Consider the following 18,250-nt stretch of genomic DNA (forward strand, 5'->3'; position numbering starts at 1 on the left):
GACACGTGAATCGTTCTGGCGAGCTTTTGAAACATAATTACAAATACTGCACTTCGTATTCACGTCTGCATTTAAGTCTGCATTTAGAAAATTTGATCTATTTGTTCTGAATTATGTGTTTCGTGTGCAATTATGTCCTTAATATGTATATAGTTAATAAGGTACACACACTTTCTCACCTGACATCATTAAGCAAAGCCATCACACACACACACACACACACACACACACACACACACACACACACACACACACACACACACACACACACAGAGAGAGAGAGAGAGAGAGAGAGAGAGAGAGAGAGAGAGAGAGAGAGAGAGAGAGAGAGCACTCAGTGACAGCTCCCAGCTTAAATTATACTTTAATACAACACAAACACAATCTAACACTGACAGAAAGGCGGAAGGGTGAATGAATATTTGCATCCCTCCCTTTCTCCCTCCCTCCCTCTCTCTTTCTCTCTCTCTCCCTCACTCTTTCTGCCTCACTATTTCCTTCCTCCTGTTTGTGCCTTCACATTTACTTATTAGTTTTTGCAGTGCAGGGCTGAAGGGCCATAGCTGGAGTGAATGTGCCTACATTGCATTATTCCTCCTCCTCTTCGCTCATTATCAAAACTTTAACCTGCCAGAACTTTGGAATTTCACTACGGAGTTAATTAGCTGAGAGGATCTCAGCCTGAGTTCAGAGAAGCTTGAGAATAAACAGAGCTCCAGCTCCGGATGCATTTCTTCCCACTCTCACTGAGGGGCCTTCTCTCTTAGGCTTTCCCCCTCATCTCGCTTTCTCTGTGGTTCGCCTGGCAAATCAGCATCATACTGCCTTTTATGTTTCTTACATTTTTACAGCCAATTTGTGTACTTGTCCAAATCTAAGTAGCTGATACTCTACCCACTTTCAACCATTGGCATTTTTATTCTATTAGCATTGTGTATTTAAGCTCATTCTGTCCCTTCTCTTAATAATACATTTATTGCAGGGCAAAATGATCAACTGTATATAAAGAAAGGTAAGTTTAGCCAAATGTGTTTCAGTCGCTTACTCGATTCCTTATGTTCATTTGTACATATTCCTAGCTATGTACAGTTGCTTATGAAAGATGCACATACGTATCTAAATAGAACGAATTAGATATGTCATAAAAGGTGAACTTAGATATGTCATTTAGAACGCAGCTGATCGCGGCTGAACATTGAAATGACATCTTAAGTTTAATATACTGCAAAACATCCAAAGATCTGACTAGCTAGTCTAACAAGCTAATAATCAAAGAGAGGATTTGGCAAACTTAGTTAGCCGGCTAACCTTAGGTTTTTTTATATACTGTTGCTAATTGTGTCCCGCACCATGTTTTAAGCCTACGAAACATTAGCAAGAAAAGGTAGAGTTTGAGATTTGCTGAGAAGTTGATTTGTCATTCTAGCCATAGAGGAAGGAAGTCGGAGCGCTTGGACAGCACATTTCTGAATATTAACACTTAATTATACAAAAATCTGAAAAGCATGTTCTCAAGTACTGCAGTAAAAGTATAGTTAATTTCCTCTTTCCTCATTTTTGTTTAGCTTTGACAATAAATACTTTTAGCCCTAGTGATAAATGATGCAATTTGTACCAGCAGCGTCCCTCCAAGCAACTCATTAAAGACTAGCGGCCGAGGGACTTTACTTGGAAGTGAGAAGGTGATGACTTACACTTGACCTGGGGACCGAAGCGCAGACGGTCTGATCACTCTGATTTAGTGGTGTCTGCTGTGGTCTTGTAAAGGGGAACTGTTTCTATATTAATTTATAGCTAAATTGCTGTGGAATATTAGCCAGGTGACCTGAAATAGCTCATTTCTCCACCTGCTTGCTATTAAACCAGGATGACGAGATGGGAAAACATGAGTCAGAGACGTTTTATCAATAGCAGTAGCTCAGAAAAAGGTGTAAAGACCAACACCTCTGATCCATGGTGGTCCCCTGAGCTGATGCTGAATGAGCTCACTCTTTGTCATCTGTTTAATAGCTCCCACTTCTTTGGCAAGCAAAAATTGTTTCTTTTTTTTGTTTGTTTGTTTTGTTTTGTTTTTAACGCTTGACAGTGCTTGATTTAGTGAGCTTGCCGGAAAGAGCCGGAAGTGTTGCACTTTCTGAGTGGTGTGACAGGAAAAAAGGAAGAAGGCATCTTTTTTCAAGACAGAGGAGTTCTACAGAGAACTCACTTTAATCTCTCGCCAGACGAAGCCTCCACCGATCGCAGCCCTTCATTAATATGTTCTGTATGTACTGCATGTGGAATAGGAAGGAAACAAGCAAGCAAAAAGTGTACCGTGGCCTGTTGGGAGATCTGAGAAAAAATTCATCTTCATCCAGATGAGTGGACTGGAGTTGGTTCAGATTCACACAGAATAAAGGCAGCAAATGATGCATCATGGGATTGTGAGCTGATATGCAGCTCTGATGAAAAACGCGAGGCATGGACAAAGAGAGTGATAATAGGCAATATAGCAGAGTGCGCCTGGGGACGCTAGGGCCACTGGACTGTAGGAAATGAAACAGAGCCGCTCTGAAGTGCCACTCCCTGCTCGCTTCCTGTCTGCGCTTTCCTCAATGCCTCGCATGAATATTTATCACAATATATAATAACGATAACGATCGCACGGCTCTTCTGAAGGAAGCGCATCAAATCCAAATACATATTTATTTCAGTCTGATCACCTTTCAGCCTGGCTCGAAAAAATTGCTTTTTCTTTTTCATTTGCGTAGAATTAAAGTCATTCCTGAGTGGTGAGGTGTTTAATAAGATAGAGACAAAGTCGTTTAGAGGAAAACACGACATTTTCATTTTTAGAGCCAAAGAAAATAGACTGATTAGGTCCCCTCTGCTGCCGCGGAGAAATGCTGAAGCATAGCAATTGAGAATGCATTGTGGATGCAAAGCCTGTTTGAATTGGGTAAATTAGAGGGACTTGTTTCTACAGTCATCCAGCTGTGACTGAATCGGGAAAGTGGAGCTCTGTACCATCTGGTTTACCTCATACACGCAAAAGAGCTGGAGGAAGTGCTTCAGCACCATGCCTCGCTTTAACCTGCTTTTTAAAGCCCGGGTTGATGGACGAGGCTCGGTCGAGACGAGACCTCCCAGCTTTATTTCCACACAAAACAAGCATTAGATGAGCAGCAGCCTGGCTCATTTCTCACAAACACAGGCATATTCTCTCAGGGGATGTTCAGAATTGGCAACTGAAGTTGGCAGCTTAAGTTTTGAAGATATGCAGATAGGCAGATTTACTGGGGAAACTTCTTCATATCCAGGTCCATGCATGTGGTCTACGTGGTCTAGTGCAGATTATTCTAACCGATAAATTGGTAGTTCACAGATTAGCGAATTCAGCTGGTTTTTGATCAGTGATTTATAATATATCAGTCTGTGTATCTTTTTTCTTTCCATAAAAGTCACCAAGCAAATAGGGGCAGACAAATCACTAGCATTTGACACACCTCAGTATCTGGGATTTACTACACAGGTGATTTTTTTTATAATGGATATATGAAAGAAGAGTAAGTACATTTATTCCTTTATTGACTTTTCAGAACAATGTTTATCATGTTGAAACTCAGTGCTCATTATGGTGCTTTGACAGGCCTTGATGCTAAAACAGTAGTGAGTGCTATGCTTACCAAGACCACTTGCTATGCACATTGTTCAAGGCATGATCAGGTTAACAGTAGAACCTTTTTTTTCAGGCTCAGGAACATGCAGATATGTGGAAGGACTAAACACTAAAGTCCAGTGTTAAAGCTGATACAGTATATCACTCTCCTACATAGCTTACAGAATTACCTTGTGGTTAAACATGCCTAGAAAAAACTATAAATGCTAGCTTGATGCAAATATTATCTTGTCTGATACGTTGTATATGAAGATCATATGTTGGCGAATGACTTGCTAATTTTGTGTTGAGGACCCAAACACGATGTGCTACATGACCATGTATTTATTTGCTTCTTTAGTCAAGATTATGCTCTTCACTAGCTAAGTAGTTTGTCATATGTTATTACATTACATTAGCTGCCACTTTTTGTTTCCCAGCAACCAAACTCTGAGAATGGGGAACATTTTGTGCAACTAAATGCTGTAAGTTTTTACAGTGCATTTTAGATCTAAAATTTAAAAAAATGTATTTTTTGTCTTTTTCAGCTTTGAAGGATCCCTGCAGTGAGGTGACGTGTAGCTACGGCAGCACCTGCATCCAGTCTTCTGACGGCCTCTCGGCTAAGTGCATGTGTCCTCTGAGCTGTGATCATGTGCCTAAGGTTACAGTGTGTGGCAGCGATGGCTTGGACTACCCCAGCGAGTGTGCGCTCAACATGAAGGCCTGCTCCACCAACAAGAACATCCGCCTCCAGCATGTCGGCTCTTGCGGTGAGTCATCATCTTCACGAATTACCTCTGATCACTCTTGGCATCTGGCTGCTTGGTTATGTGTTTATCAGCCATTTGTAGAATATAAAGAGAAAATAAATCTAAATGTAAGGACTCGGCCCGGACTTTGGCCACGTGCATGTGTTCTTCGTCACGTGTCTGCCCCGCCCTTGTCTGCTCCTCCCGTTTCCACACACCTGTTTCCTATTGTGATTACCCTTGTCTATTTAACTGTGCCGCGTTGCCCCGTGCTGTCTTGTCCTGTCTTTAGTCCGTGTCATGTTTAGTGTTCCTTTGTTATTAAATCCTGTTTATTTCGCCATCCTGCAACTGGGTCTGTTCCATCCCGTGTATGTGACACTAAAACAATTTCCATTGGTAGGTTTTCAATTTAGCTTAATGAGGATTACTAACTTCTTCTACCAGGTGGTATGATGGTCCACCACAAAGCTCTGGGTTCTCTGGTTTCCTCCAACCTCTCAGAAACATTGCCCTACGTTTCCTCACAACCAGTTCTCCCAGTATACAAATCAGCTTCACTGAGACTGCTTACAATTTTAGATACTACCTATTAAACAAGTCAAAGAAGCATTTTAAATCGAAGAACTGATGAACCGAAGTAGTAAAATATGTTGGTTGCGTATGACCTGAGATTCTGCACATAAGATTGTTAAAATTGGAGCGTAGGAGTCCTTTAAAAAACAAAGAAATACACAGAAGATTTCAAATAAATCATTCTGTCCTGAGTGACAGCTCCCTCCTACCTTCCGCTCAGTGGCTGTCTGAATTTGTACATTATTCCTTCTATCGTTAAAGTGCTTCATGTCGAGTTGAAGGTTTTGAGTCATGAGTGTAGAATGACTTTCTCTTTCTGTTCGTGAAAGAGCCCTCAGTCACTAGGACCATCTAATGACATCTCCCAGACATTTCCCTGAGCTTTTAGAATTGTCAGTGTACTCGTTTTCCTTTTCCTCTCAGACGTATCGGATTTATTATATTTAATGCATCTTACCGTGCCCACTTTTATGGTTCAGCATGTCTTTATTTGAGATAATTTAGCTGAGCAGACTGCTGTGGCAGCGGGTCAAAGCAGCAGCAGTTTCTTTAGGTCAAGACCTGTTCTCTTATTGAACAGCCCATCGTCTGGTAAAAAAGAAACAGCAGATATTTCTTCGGATCTGAAGGATCAGATCTCATAGAGGAAAGTAGATGGAGCACATCAGTGCACATGTCTTAATTGAGTTGTTCCCAGTTAGCTCTTGCGTGTTGATTGTTTTCCTTGCCTTTATATATATATACTGTGCAAAAGTTTTAGGCAGGTGTGAAAAAATGCTGTAAACAAAGAATGCTTTCAAAAATGGAAGTGTTAAACATTTATTTTCATAAATGAACAAAATGCAGTGAATAAACAAAAGAGAAATCTAAATCAAATCAATATTTGGTGTGACCCCGCTTTGCCTTCAAAACAGCAGCAATTCTTCAAGTTACACAGTTGTACACAGTTTTTGAAGGAACTCAAAAACAAACATCTTGGAGAACTAACCACAGATTTTCTGTGGATGTCGGCTTTCTCACATCCTTCTGTCTCTTCATGTAATCCCAGACACACTCGATGATGTTGAGATCAGGGCTCTGTGGGGGCCGTGCCATCACTCCATGCTGGTTTGAAGGCAAAAGGTAGTAACACCAAATATTGATTTGATTTAGATTTTTCTTTTGTTTGCTCACTTTGCATTTTGTAAATTGACAGAAATAAACACTGATTATTTATATGTCTGAAAGCATTCTTTGTTTACAGAATTTTTCACACCTGCTTAAAACTTTTGCACAGTACTGTATATTTCTGTCAGGACCACTTTGTCAAATGAGAATATATTAGATGATAGCATACAGTTAGTGTTGGCGTTATGGTTCGTTTCTGGGCAGGAATCCACGCGCCCGTCCGTGCTCATGCATGGACCGAGCAGGGAGAGCAGCAACAAGAAAATAGGATAGACACCACCACATCCCCCACCACCCCACCCCAGTTTTATTTACTGTTTGTATAATGACTACAAGTGGAAATAAGAACAACAGAACCACTTAAAAATGACTAACTAAAAGCAAAGCAAATGATTTCTTTCTAGCACAGTGTTAGTCATGTCATAATGAAATGCCCCCTAACATTTATGTAGGATTTTATGAACTTATTTAAGCCTGCTCACCGGTCCAGAATGGAGTCTTCATGGAACTGCATGGCACGAGTCATTTCTTTGTGTTATTTGATTCACTAGAAAGAATAACAGCTTCGTTTTTACCTTTCCTAAATAATTTATGTGTGTGCACTTGCACGGTCATAAACACCAGAAATAAACGGGTAAATCAAGGTGCTTTCTGTATATTTTTGATAGAGATCCCAGACACACTACAGTATCTGTATCAGTTTTCCAGAAGCTGCTAACCCAGAGGTGGCTGACACTGAGACGGTTGACATTGAGGCTGACATTGGAGACAGAGAGAGTTCTCTGTGAAGTCAGAGTAAGCAGAGAGCAGTCATCTCCTTAAATAATGGCCCCCTTGCAGACAGGTCTCGATGATTGCTCAGGTCTTTCAAGGGCGAGTATGATCGACGTCTTAGTGATTCCATGGAGGACACTCTACGTCATAGCTCCTGAGATGGACAACGTCCCTCAAACTAACAGCTGTGAATTCACCTTCTGTCACGGACATTTCCAAGCCCCGGTTTTCTCGTATGCAAGCGCTCACATTCACACACTCAAAACAGACATGTCCATAAAGATTCCATACATACATGAATCACTGCTGTCCTCTGCATGACACGTAAATGACACACGATGCATGCGTGTGTATTAGAGCTCATGTGTGTATGCGTACATGTCTGCTTCTGTTCGCTATTCTAATTGCCCAAACAAACAGATTCCTCACCTCCATCCTTCACACTTCCTCATTATAACAAATATTTTGACTCTTCTGATATTAGAAGGTTTGATCAGAGGCACTCTTGTGGTGCTCCTATATTAAAGGAGAACTAGCGCACTTTTATTATACTTTTCTAACACTCGCAGGAAAGACTAATAGCTAATTTAAAGCATACGCTAAAAGATTTAAGGTTCCTTAGCTTTAGCATGATGGTAAAATACAATGTGTGGTTCAGTGGTTAGGGCTCTGGAAGTGTATTATAGATACAAATAATCACAATGTATAGATAAGCAACATGTCTGTCTTCATAGAAATACAGTGGAATTGAGGATAAGCCAAACCTTATGTAATGGCTTTGCCAATTTAAAAATAACTAAGAGCCACGTTATAAGAACACATCATGATCTAGTCTCTTAGCATGCATTAACAGCTTTAAAAACCCCTCTCGCTTCAGCTGTCTTACCTGAAGGGAGTGCATGAGCACATTTTTCACAGGGTTCAGTGGCGACACTGAGTCACACTCAGCACACACGTAGAACCTGTTAAGATCATCTAGATGAGAGACAGGGGTGTTATTAAAACTGCCAGGATTTTCTTTAGAACCCGTTATGATTCGTAGTCCTTGTTACATATGTTAGCAGTCACAGACGTTATTATTTGATTATCGCAGAACAGCTTTTGGCCATTCTTGTGGCTTTTCTTAAACAATTCCAAGTCTCTCTTTTTTTTTTTAGTAATTTTTATCATGTAAGTGAGCTGGTGCTTTGTACCAGTCTCGGATACAGTATCTGTGTTAATACGAGGCTTCTGGTTTGGTTAGGAGCATTTTGTATAAGTGAGAAGAGATTCCTGTAATCAGGCTTTGGCCGATACATATTAATGGCCAGTCTTGGCTCAGTGTCTGTCAGTGTTTGGTCCTTGATCGTGGTGGATTATAACAAAGTACCTTTAAGTCTTGTGCTTGAAGTAAATGTATTTATTTATTTTTTTCATTTCCCTAAAACCAGTCTTTAAGGATTACTACTTGTCCCACCGTATGACATGATCCTAGGAAAATCATGGTTAAATTCTATAACAGATCGTATAATATCAGGTATTCTCCATGTCAGATGATATAGTAGGATAAAGATCCTCTAACAATAAAGCTGCAGTGAACGAAAATGACTACAATTTGCACAAACTACGGAAATCAGGATTGTGCAGAAAACAGGGACAAAGTGGTCACGTAGACCAAAGCGTACTTGAAAGCGAGCTTCTGTCCATTAGCATGTTTTGTTTCCGTTTCACCATCTCTACCACTCTGTTTATAGCTGTTCTTTGGGTTACGCGTAATCCTACCTCGCCCTGCTATTAGCGGCTTTTAGTCAAGTATCGTATCAGCGGTGAGATTTTAATTAAATAATATCGACTCTGCCAAAAGTTGTGTGAGTGGCAATAAATCAGATATTTTGCATAATACCCGAGCAAGACATTCTTGCACACTTGTGTGATATTCAACTACAAAGTTGGTGAAACCTGTACAGTTAAAGGAGCACTAAGGTAGCATCATTAACTCCAATCAGTGCCTGAGGCAGACAGATTTTCTGTTCATAATTTAAGTAAGTGAACTCTTTCTACTTGAATTTAAGCACAGGCATGAATTTAAAGCTGCACTTTGAGATTTTCCAGTCTTTAAAGAAGCAGCTTTTATTCGTCACGTATACACTATAGCACAGTGAAATACTTTTCTTCGCATATCCCAGGAAGTTGGGGTCAGAGCTCAGAGTCAGTCGTGATACAGCACCTCTGGAGCAGAAAGGGGTCAGGGCCTTGCTCAAGGACCCAACGGTGACAGCTTTTACCTTTAACCTTCTGATCAGATTCGGACAGGATTAGTTTTACGTGGGGACGGGGGGGTAAAGTAATTATTACCAGAGCTTCTTGGTGATTTTAGTCCCGTCCGAATGTGCCATCTCAGTAATCATTACGGACAATGTCAGAAAAGATTACGGCGATTTTTACCTTCTGTAAAAAGGTCCGGAAAAATTACCTCAGGTAATACTAATCCTCTCCGAATAGACCCGCTGTAAATATGTACGGTAAAACGTTTTGCAAGCATGGAGGCGCTTGAAACAGGAAGCAACGTCATACGCACATGACAGGTTACTGTGGTGCGTAAAGCGAGTTACCCCTCCCACTTCTGCTAGTTTTACTGAGATGTCTTGTCCGGTGCAAATTGGCCAATTAATATTACAGAGGTCCTGAGGTAAAATTGCATTACTCCACGTACCCACGTAAAACTAATCCCGTCCGAATAGGGCTTTAGATGACTAATTGCACTTTTACTTACTTACCCTGGTCATTGTACAATGATAACCATCAATGTCTCAGCTGGATGCTGTCTCAGCTCTGATCAGCTTTGTATAAAAGTGTCAACCAAACAAGTAAATGGAAATAGAATTTCAGGGTTAGGATTTAAAACATCCCTGAAAGTTAAACATGCATGATGCAAACTGTTAAAGTAGGCATTTTAGTTTCAGAGCGCTTGCTGGCTAAATGTTAACTTGGATAAACAGTGGCTATAGCTATTGCTTATTCAGGACACCACTAGGTCTCATCTCTGCCTGGTTCATTACAGTGGGGTTGTGCTAATCGAGCAGCTGGAGCAGTTTGGAGCTTGGATGCAGGCACGTTGGCTTGCACATGTTCTGTTAATAAGAGGTAATGGTTTTTGCAGCAATTATAGCTAGCTCACATTGCTTGGTGTGTCTGGCGTTTACATTATCAGAAGCTCGTTGGTCAGAGTAAATGTTTTCCTCCCACATGGTCCACTCCAATGCGTTCGTTTACGGATCTATGACCAGACATTGGCTTTGCATGTCCTTTTATGCTCTTTTTTCCACATCTCATCCTCTAGCCAGGCCGTGCGCTCCTGTATGCAAGATTGTTATCTTTAATCCACATCTTTGGAATCGTGCCTACTTCGTTGTGTTTGATTTGCTCTCTTTTTATACTTATGCTTTTCCTTCTTGTCTATGCTCATTGTCTTTTCTTTTCTGTATCTCTTTGTTCTTGTTTGGTTTAATCTTTATTCCTCCAGTTCTTAGCCCATTTTCTCTATCTCACTGTCTCTCTGTGTCGCTCTTTCTTTCTCCCCGACTTGCTCACAGCTTGGTATTGTTCTAATGTGCGACAGCCACTGTGATGTCCTTTGTCTGTTCTCTGTGTCGAAAAGTGTGGAGGAAGGCGAGACTGTCATGCGTATAACAATAAGCAACGTGCCATTTCCATTTCTATTAAACGTGATGCTGCCAGGGCGCGGCTCAGACCCACAGCCTGAGCGCCGCCATTAACTCCCTCTCATTCATCAGCGATTGCTCGTCATCTGTCACTCATACATTCTTCTCAACAAAATGACACTTCACAGACAACAGACGGTTAACAATTAAGACTTTCAGCTAGGGAATTTAATTTTAGCGATTTCACACCCATACATGCACGTAAGAGTTGTGCCTATGTAATCAGCGTATCAGAATGAAAGATGGATCATTTAAGGGTTTGAATTTAAACTTGGTCACAGTGTTGTATAGTTCTTTCATTCATCATCATTAAGAGCTTTATTCTGAAGTTGCAGTGATTCTAGATTCACGGTTCCACAAGGCTGGAACACACACACACACACACACACACACACACACACACACACACACACACACACACACACACAAACTACAAACACGAAACAGTAACCTATTTTTGTGATTGTAGATAGTAAATATGAAGATATTGACCATCACCTTAGAATCTGTTCTAAGTTCTATATATTATATTATAAATAACAATATTAGTGTCTGAGCAGGGGCACGGTGGCTTAGTGGGTAGCACATTCGCCTCACACCTCCAGGGTCGGGGTTTGATTCCTGCCTCCGCCTTGTGTGTGTGGAGTTTGCATATTCTCCCCGTGCCTCGGGGGTTTCCTCCGGGTACTCCGGTTTCCTTCGCCGGTCCAAAGACATGCATGGTAGGTTGATTGGCATCTCTGGAAAATTGTCCATAGTGTGTGTGTGTGTGTGTGTGTGTGAGTGAATGAGAGTGTGTGTGTGCCCTGCGATGGGTTGGCACTCTGTCCAGGGTGTATCCTGCCTTGATGCCCGATGACGCCTGAGATAGGCACAGGCTCCCCATGACCCGAGGTAGTTCGGATAAAGCGGTAGAAAATGAGTGTGAGAGAGAGAGAGAGAGAGAGAGAGAGAGAGAGAGAGAGAGAGAGAGAGAGTGTGTCTGAGCAGGTGATCCATTCAAAGTGGGTGTGTTCTGTAGAGCTGTACAGCTGAATGATTTCCAGGCTGCAGTGTTTTATATACTTAATGAATTAAGATGTCTAACAATAGTCTAACAATAAGCAAACTAACAACAACAACAAAAAAAACTCAAGGCATTCTCTGCGATAGTAAAGATGAGATGCCAACTCCATGTGGTCTTTTGTATCAATACAGCATTTGTCAGACTGTATATGTATAATCCTCCGGTGTCACCCATATGAGGTTGGGTTCCCCTTTGAGCCTGGTTCCTTTCAAGGTTTCTTCCTTCCGTTCAAGGGAGTTTTTCCTCACCACAGTCACCTGAGTCACCTCTGACTTACTCACTGAGGATAAAAACAAACACATTTAATATAACTAATATATCTTGAATTTTTTTATTATATTATTCTTTATATTAACATTTTGTTCTATGTTTATGTTCTGTAAAGCTGCTTTGAGACAATGTCAATTGTAAAAAAAAAAAAAAAAAACGCTATATAAAAAAACTTGAATTGAATTGAATTCACTGCGATTCCATTTAAAGCAACAATGAGAAACTGGAATACTTGATTCTTCCCCATTCTACGTTTTTCCTGTACTTGGCTCTAGCTTGTGCAGTGAGTCCCAGATCTTTAGCGATGAACCTTGTAATTGCCTGGTTAATCTGCTTTACCCTTTCCATAGTATGCTGAAGATTTGAAACAGGAACAGCAGAACAATGTTTTTTCAGCATTTCTGGACAGAAATGAGCGGTGTGATTTTACATTTTTGTTATATTTCTTATGTTGGTATGCCAGAGCTTGCAAATACAGCTTGAACATACTTGAACAACAGTCGGGTTCGGAGTTTGGGCAAAAATAGGATGAAGAAAATGATGTGCTTTACTTTGTGTTTTGTTGCTTTTGAATATAGACATAATAAAAAAATATACAGACTCAGTATAGACATATGCTGTGTATGTCTAATAATACTTTTTAAGGATATTAATAAAGTATCCTGATAATTTAATCAAGATGCATCTAATAGGCAACGTTTTTCTCAACCCTAATACATACTGTATCAGGTATCAACTGGCAGTTTAAGAGATGTTCATGTCACCAGGTCAGATCATAAGAACACAGGGTTCATTTTTTCAGCAGTATAATGCACAGTAACCTTTAGTTATAGTTACAGAATTATAGTTATTCAGTACCGTGTGTTCAGAAAAGAAAGGGAAAAAAACCCAGATGTAGCGTTTTCTGTTCATTCATTCACAGCAGGATGTGTGTTCAGGTCCTTTTCTGTGTTCAGAAAAGACAAATTCATCAAAAGTATCCCAGAGTCTATTACAGGCCGTGCGTTCTTCATCCCGCTGTCAATCATAAGGAAGTTAGCCAAGCGTGTTTAGCTGCCCTTCACAAGCAGCAGTTTAGTTTAATGTGTTGTGGAAGAAGCTTAAATGTTTTGCCAGGTTTGTTTAAGTAAAAAAATCTCTCTGTGTCTCATTCAGATCCATGCCGCATACACCAGAACAGCCTCAACATAATATGCGTGTATGACGCCCAGACCCAAAAGACTCAGAAACTGCCCTCGTCCTCGGCGTGTCAGCCAGACCCCGAACAGCTGTGTGCCAGTGACGGTAGGAGCTACAACAGTGCCTGCCAGATGCAGAGCACGGCTCTGCAGACGGAACGGCTGCTGAAAGTGGTTCACTCAGGGCCATGCAAGAAGCAAGGTGAGTCGCAAAGCACCGGCTTATCCATACGTGACGTTTTTGAGCACACGCCCCGCGGCAGCACCGGATTTATTTTCTCACAGCTGAGACGAGGGGCAGGCTTTGGACAAATTAAGTTGGGTTAGCAGCACTGTCATGCCAGCACGATAACAATCTCCACAAATCCAATTTGCCTGTCGGGTGCTGGCAGGTGTATTGTGGCAGCACTGGATCTGAGACTTTGATGAAAAGATCCACGGAGCCTCGCTGCGACACCCTGCAGCCGTGCACATAAAACAAGCGTGCCGAATTCTGTGTACAGTAGATTATTATTTGTGTGCAAAAGTTAGTCCCAGGCTTGTGCGATGGAGGCGTTGTGTTTGAGCTTCTGCCGTCCAACTGGCAAGTGTAAAGGAGTATGCGCTTGCGTGGGTTTTTATGAATATTTATTTGCGTGAGTATTTGTGCATCCCATGTACTAAATCTTTGGATCCCATTAACTCACCAGCTTTATGTCTGCAAGCTTAGCTGAGCAAGTTTAGAAGAACTCACCGAAGAGATCTCATTAGTATGTACAGAGCATCGCAGCCTTAAAATCAGGTTGGCTAATGCAATCAGACGTAAATCAAGCTCTGGCTTGTACAATAACATAATAAGTCCCCTCTTTTTTTTCCCTCAGTCGATCAAAGGATGCCGCAATTATCACGCTGTACAGCATGACTGTGATGGCTTACCTCAACTGTGAATAGAAAATAGAGAGATTCAATTCAATCTGAATGAAATTAGATAATTGATTAAAATAATCAGGCATGGTAATTAATTCAAAACCCCTGAGTGAGTCAATATCTGCTGTCTGATTGGGAGAGAGTTAGAGGAAGAAGCACTATCAGTGAGTTTTGATTGGCATGGAACATCTTAGCCTTAGTTGGACTTTTGGTAATGTTTACTCTGCGTGTGTGTGTGTGTGTGTGTGTGTGTGTGTGTGTGTGTGTGTGTGTGTGTGTGTGTGTGTGTGTGTGTGTGTGTGTGTGTGTGTGTTCTCAGAGGAATGCCAGGAAAATTGTAAGTTCAGTGCTGTGTGTTTGTTGGAGCATGGAAGGGCACGCTGCTCCTGCGAGCCAATCAGATGTGACAGCACTTACGCGCCTCTGTGTGGTAACGATGGTCACACGTACCCTAACGACTGCGAAAGGAGGCGTGCCGAGTGTCTGAGCCAAACCACCATCCGCATCAAACAGCAAGGGCCCTGTGGTAAGTAGGAGAAATATGGCCTCTGATGTTAATGGAAGTTTGTTTTATGAAAACTGTTGTGTAGGTTTGTATACTGTATGTTTGTGTTTTGTCTGATCGGTGAGTGTATATTTTTTTGTTATGTCTGTCCGTCTGTCTTTATATTAAACATCACTGTGCAGATATAAAGGTACTCATTTTACACCCCTGTCCTCATCTGAGACATGAAACCCAGACTTCATGTGTACATCATGGCCTCCACGTCATGCCGCCAGTGCCAGTCGATCACCTCACTCCACCCTTACATTCCTCTCTGTCCGTTTGCTTCAGATGTCCTTGTTGCCTGTCCTTTTTAAAGTGTCTTCTTTCTTTTCCAGTCTCTCTCTCTCTCTCTCTCTCTCTCTCTCTCTCTCTCTCTCTCTCTCTCTCTCTCTCTCTCTCTCTCTCTCTGTGTCTGTCAGTGTGATATCAGGGCTGCTGCAGGACTCGCCGCTCATTGCAAGCTCAACCTTTGACCTCTCTTATGTGGACTCTGACCTGTAGGTCTCCGTCCTTTGGCCTTTAAAGGGATGGTTGGGTGATGTAACTCAATGCTAGCCATCTCTCATTCTCTCAATCCCTTTATCCCTTCCTCCAATTTGGACAGAATTGCTCCTGTGACGCCTAGCTTAAATCCTGCATGGCAAAAAAAAAAGCATGCAGGTTTTACTGCATCCCTGTCATCGTGGCCCTTCTTTCATCCTTCTGAGCTTGGTATATGCTATTCCTACAGGGCGTACACTAACTATGCATAAAGCTTTATTCTCTCCTAACACGCAAACACACCCTGAGCTCTATGAGCTGTGGTGACAGACAAAAAACTTCATTTCTGTTTGCCTTTTTTTTTTCCTTTCCCTCTCTCCCTGATATAACTCAGTATGACTCATTAGCATTGTTTTCTCGTCTTCTTGGAAAGCCGCATAAATTATTGCATCAACTGTTAGAGCACTTATTTTCCTTTAGTTTATTCTTTCTGACAAAGTAAGCGGTTCGGCCTTCTCACGGTTTTGCCAGAGGCCGGTTACAGTATTTTTTCTTTTTCTCTTTCCTTCTTAAGAAAAAAGAAGTATTTAAATGTCGGTACTTTGAATACAGCTCAGCAAACACCTCTTGGATTTAATTAAACATCAAAAGCCGAGCTGTACTGCTGAGGCAGGCTGTTCAGGGTTCAGTGTTAGTGAAGGGGAAGACGGCAGGCACCGAGAGGAGGGACGGCGTGCGATCCGGACGCCTCCATCCGGTTTGATGGTTAATTAGTGAGCACCTTCTTGTGTGGATTTCCGCGCCCGTCTTTTCCTCTCTTGTCTCGTTAGGTCTGTTTCTGAGCGAGACCATGTGAGAATGGAAGCTCTGTTCTACTGACAGTGTTTCAGTAAAAGTTCTGCGGTTTTTAACCCAAGACTGGTTCAGTGAAACACAGCTGGTTTGAAGCTTAGGACCAGTGATGTCATGGGATGGGGCCAGTCTTATTACTGATAAATGCAAGGTTTTCTAATATTCTTGCAAACTTGTGAGGTTAAGGTCCTTGGGTTTGCTGCAGGTTCTCCTATTGCTCCTATTGCCAATGAATCCGTATTAGGTCTTTTTACTGTATACAGCCAAGCTGCCACTGCTATGTGGTAAGTAAATATATCTAATAAATTCAGCATGTTTGTACTCATATAGACTTAATAGAGGATCGGAGGATGTTGGAAGACTGTAGATGCCGGAGGATTCGACTTTAAGGACTTTAAGTATAACTAACAAAATCCTTCAGTTTTTATTTATTTTTTTAAGCTGTTCACAAATAAACTCCTACATCTGATTTATGTAACAGTTCAAGTCTCAAACCAGTAGAAAAACAGTCCAACTTTGAAAAACACCACCCTGTACCAGTCCTGGCATCATGTCAGTTGATAAGTTTGTGTGTGTGTCTGTGTGTATGAGTGCTGCCTACATCGAAGAGTTTCTTTAACAGGAACGACAAAACTGTTTCTTGTGCATTGGGGAGCATCTCAGTGGACCCCTCATCACACTCTGATCAATAACACAGACACAGCTAGATGGTGTTTGTGTGTGTGTGTGTGTGTGTGTGTGTGTGTGTGTGTGTGTGTGTGTGTGTGTGTGTGTGTGTGTGTGTGTGTGTGTGTGTGTACTGGTAGCCACTCTGTTTAAAAGCATGTCAGTGTTGATCTAAGTTCCTGGGATTGTCTCACCGCTTGCTGTAGTCCTGAGAGAGCCGGTGTGGCCGTCGTATCCGAGCGCAGCGTGACCTGTGAAAGAGAGAAATTTTGGGGGTGGTGACCCATAAAAGCATACAAGGTCAGAAAAGAGAGGCAAAACCCTGGCTCCACCACACAAGAGCGGATTAAAACCTCTGCTGGCGAACTGATGTGTGGTTTGACAGAAAGGTAATATTAGAAAGCTTTTTACACTCAGAACACCGAAAAGTTATTTCTAGATGAACTTAGAAACGTGTCACGTCAAGAGTGTTTGCTAAGAGACATGGGCACAAAGGAAAGAGAGAAAATGCAAGATGATGTGGTGTCAGAACTGTCAGTGGACCTGAACACAGTCTCATTCTGTTCCTGTGTAATACCAGGGCAGGTCAGGCCTCTGTCTCCATCAGACTGAGAAAGAAAGAAAGAAAAAAAAAAGAGATACCAAATGGAGACAGAACACGTTGAGCCTTTTGTGCTCCCAGTGCTTTTAAACTCTGACAATATTCTCACTGTGATACATAGCTAGCACTCTTTTTTGTCTGCACACAACTACACTTATACTTAAACTTTTTTTTTTTTACACATGAGGCCATTTCGACTGAAAGTTCAGTACAACTGCTGGAGCGTGAAAGCTGTTTTCAACCGTAGTTGAGCTTTAGGGAACTGGTCTCAGGGGAAAATTGTGGTCTGGAGTCTATTTTAACTAAAACATAAAATGAAGACACACAAACGAAAGAAATTTTAACTGTATCGAAGAAGTATTAATACATTTTTATTACACAAAATACTAATAAAGCATTAATACACAAAAGTCATTTTAGAGCAGAAAGTATTTTTAGAATCGATTTTGTTTAAATAAATGAATCGTCTATTAACTGAGCATTCGAATTAAGAAATAAAATAAACAGGAAATAAATATTTATAATAACAAAAAAAATGAAGTCGTGTATGGAATGTATAAAATAAAATAAACAAATTATTTAGATCATTGGATAAATGAAAACAAACCAAATAAAATGGTAACATTTCTTTTGTTACACCATTAAATTGATCATTCTTTTCCTTTAATAATGTTATAGTTAGAATAACCTTTTATATCACAGCTATTACTAATCATTTCCCCTCACAAGCCTTCTTTTTTGCATCAATAAGTAAAAACGTGCAGCTCGTTCCCTCAAACCCAAAACCTTTCCCATTCCCGTAGTTGAAGGTCACGGCCTTATACGGCTTTGTCACTGAAGAATCCTTCGGCATCAACATCTCAGAAAACACCACAACAATGATTGCGCACATGTTGTCTTTTTCATCAGTTTTTTATTAGCATTAGATTATACAGAGCATCTGTCAGCCCCTGTGAATGAGCTGTTACTATAGAAACGACGAGGTATTAGAACATGCTCATTAATATAAACCTCAGATTTGAATTACAGCCGTAACTATTGCCTGCGCTGCTGCTATAGACAGTCAGTCGATACCTT

The 18,250-nt window shown here is 41.2% G+C and overlaps 1 protein-coding gene across 9 annotated transcripts in view; it reads left to right on the forward strand.

Moving 5' to 3' along the window:
- Positions 1-18,250, forward strand: part of agrn (agrin) — a 225,661-nt gene that overhangs the window by 127,811 nt on the left and 79,600 nt on the right. For all 9 annotated transcript variants that reach the window (XM_047806904.1, XM_047806911.1, XM_047806908.1 and 6 more), the window contains 3 exons: positions 4,186-4,410; positions 13,099-13,323; positions 14,347-14,553. In XM_047806904.1, the coding sequence (XP_047662860.1) occupies positions 4,186-4,410; positions 13,099-13,323; positions 14,347-14,553 (657 nt within the window). The remainder of the gene's footprint in view (positions 1-4,185; positions 4,411-13,098; positions 13,324-14,346; positions 14,554-18,250) is intronic.

The sequence above is a fragment of the Tachysurus fulvidraco genome, chromosome 23 (assembly GCF_022655615.1).
Source record: "Tachysurus fulvidraco isolate hzauxx_2018 chromosome 23, HZAU_PFXX_2.0, whole genome shotgun sequence".
NCBI classification, from domain to species: Eukaryota; Metazoa; Chordata; class Actinopteri; order Siluriformes; family Bagridae; genus Tachysurus; species Tachysurus fulvidraco.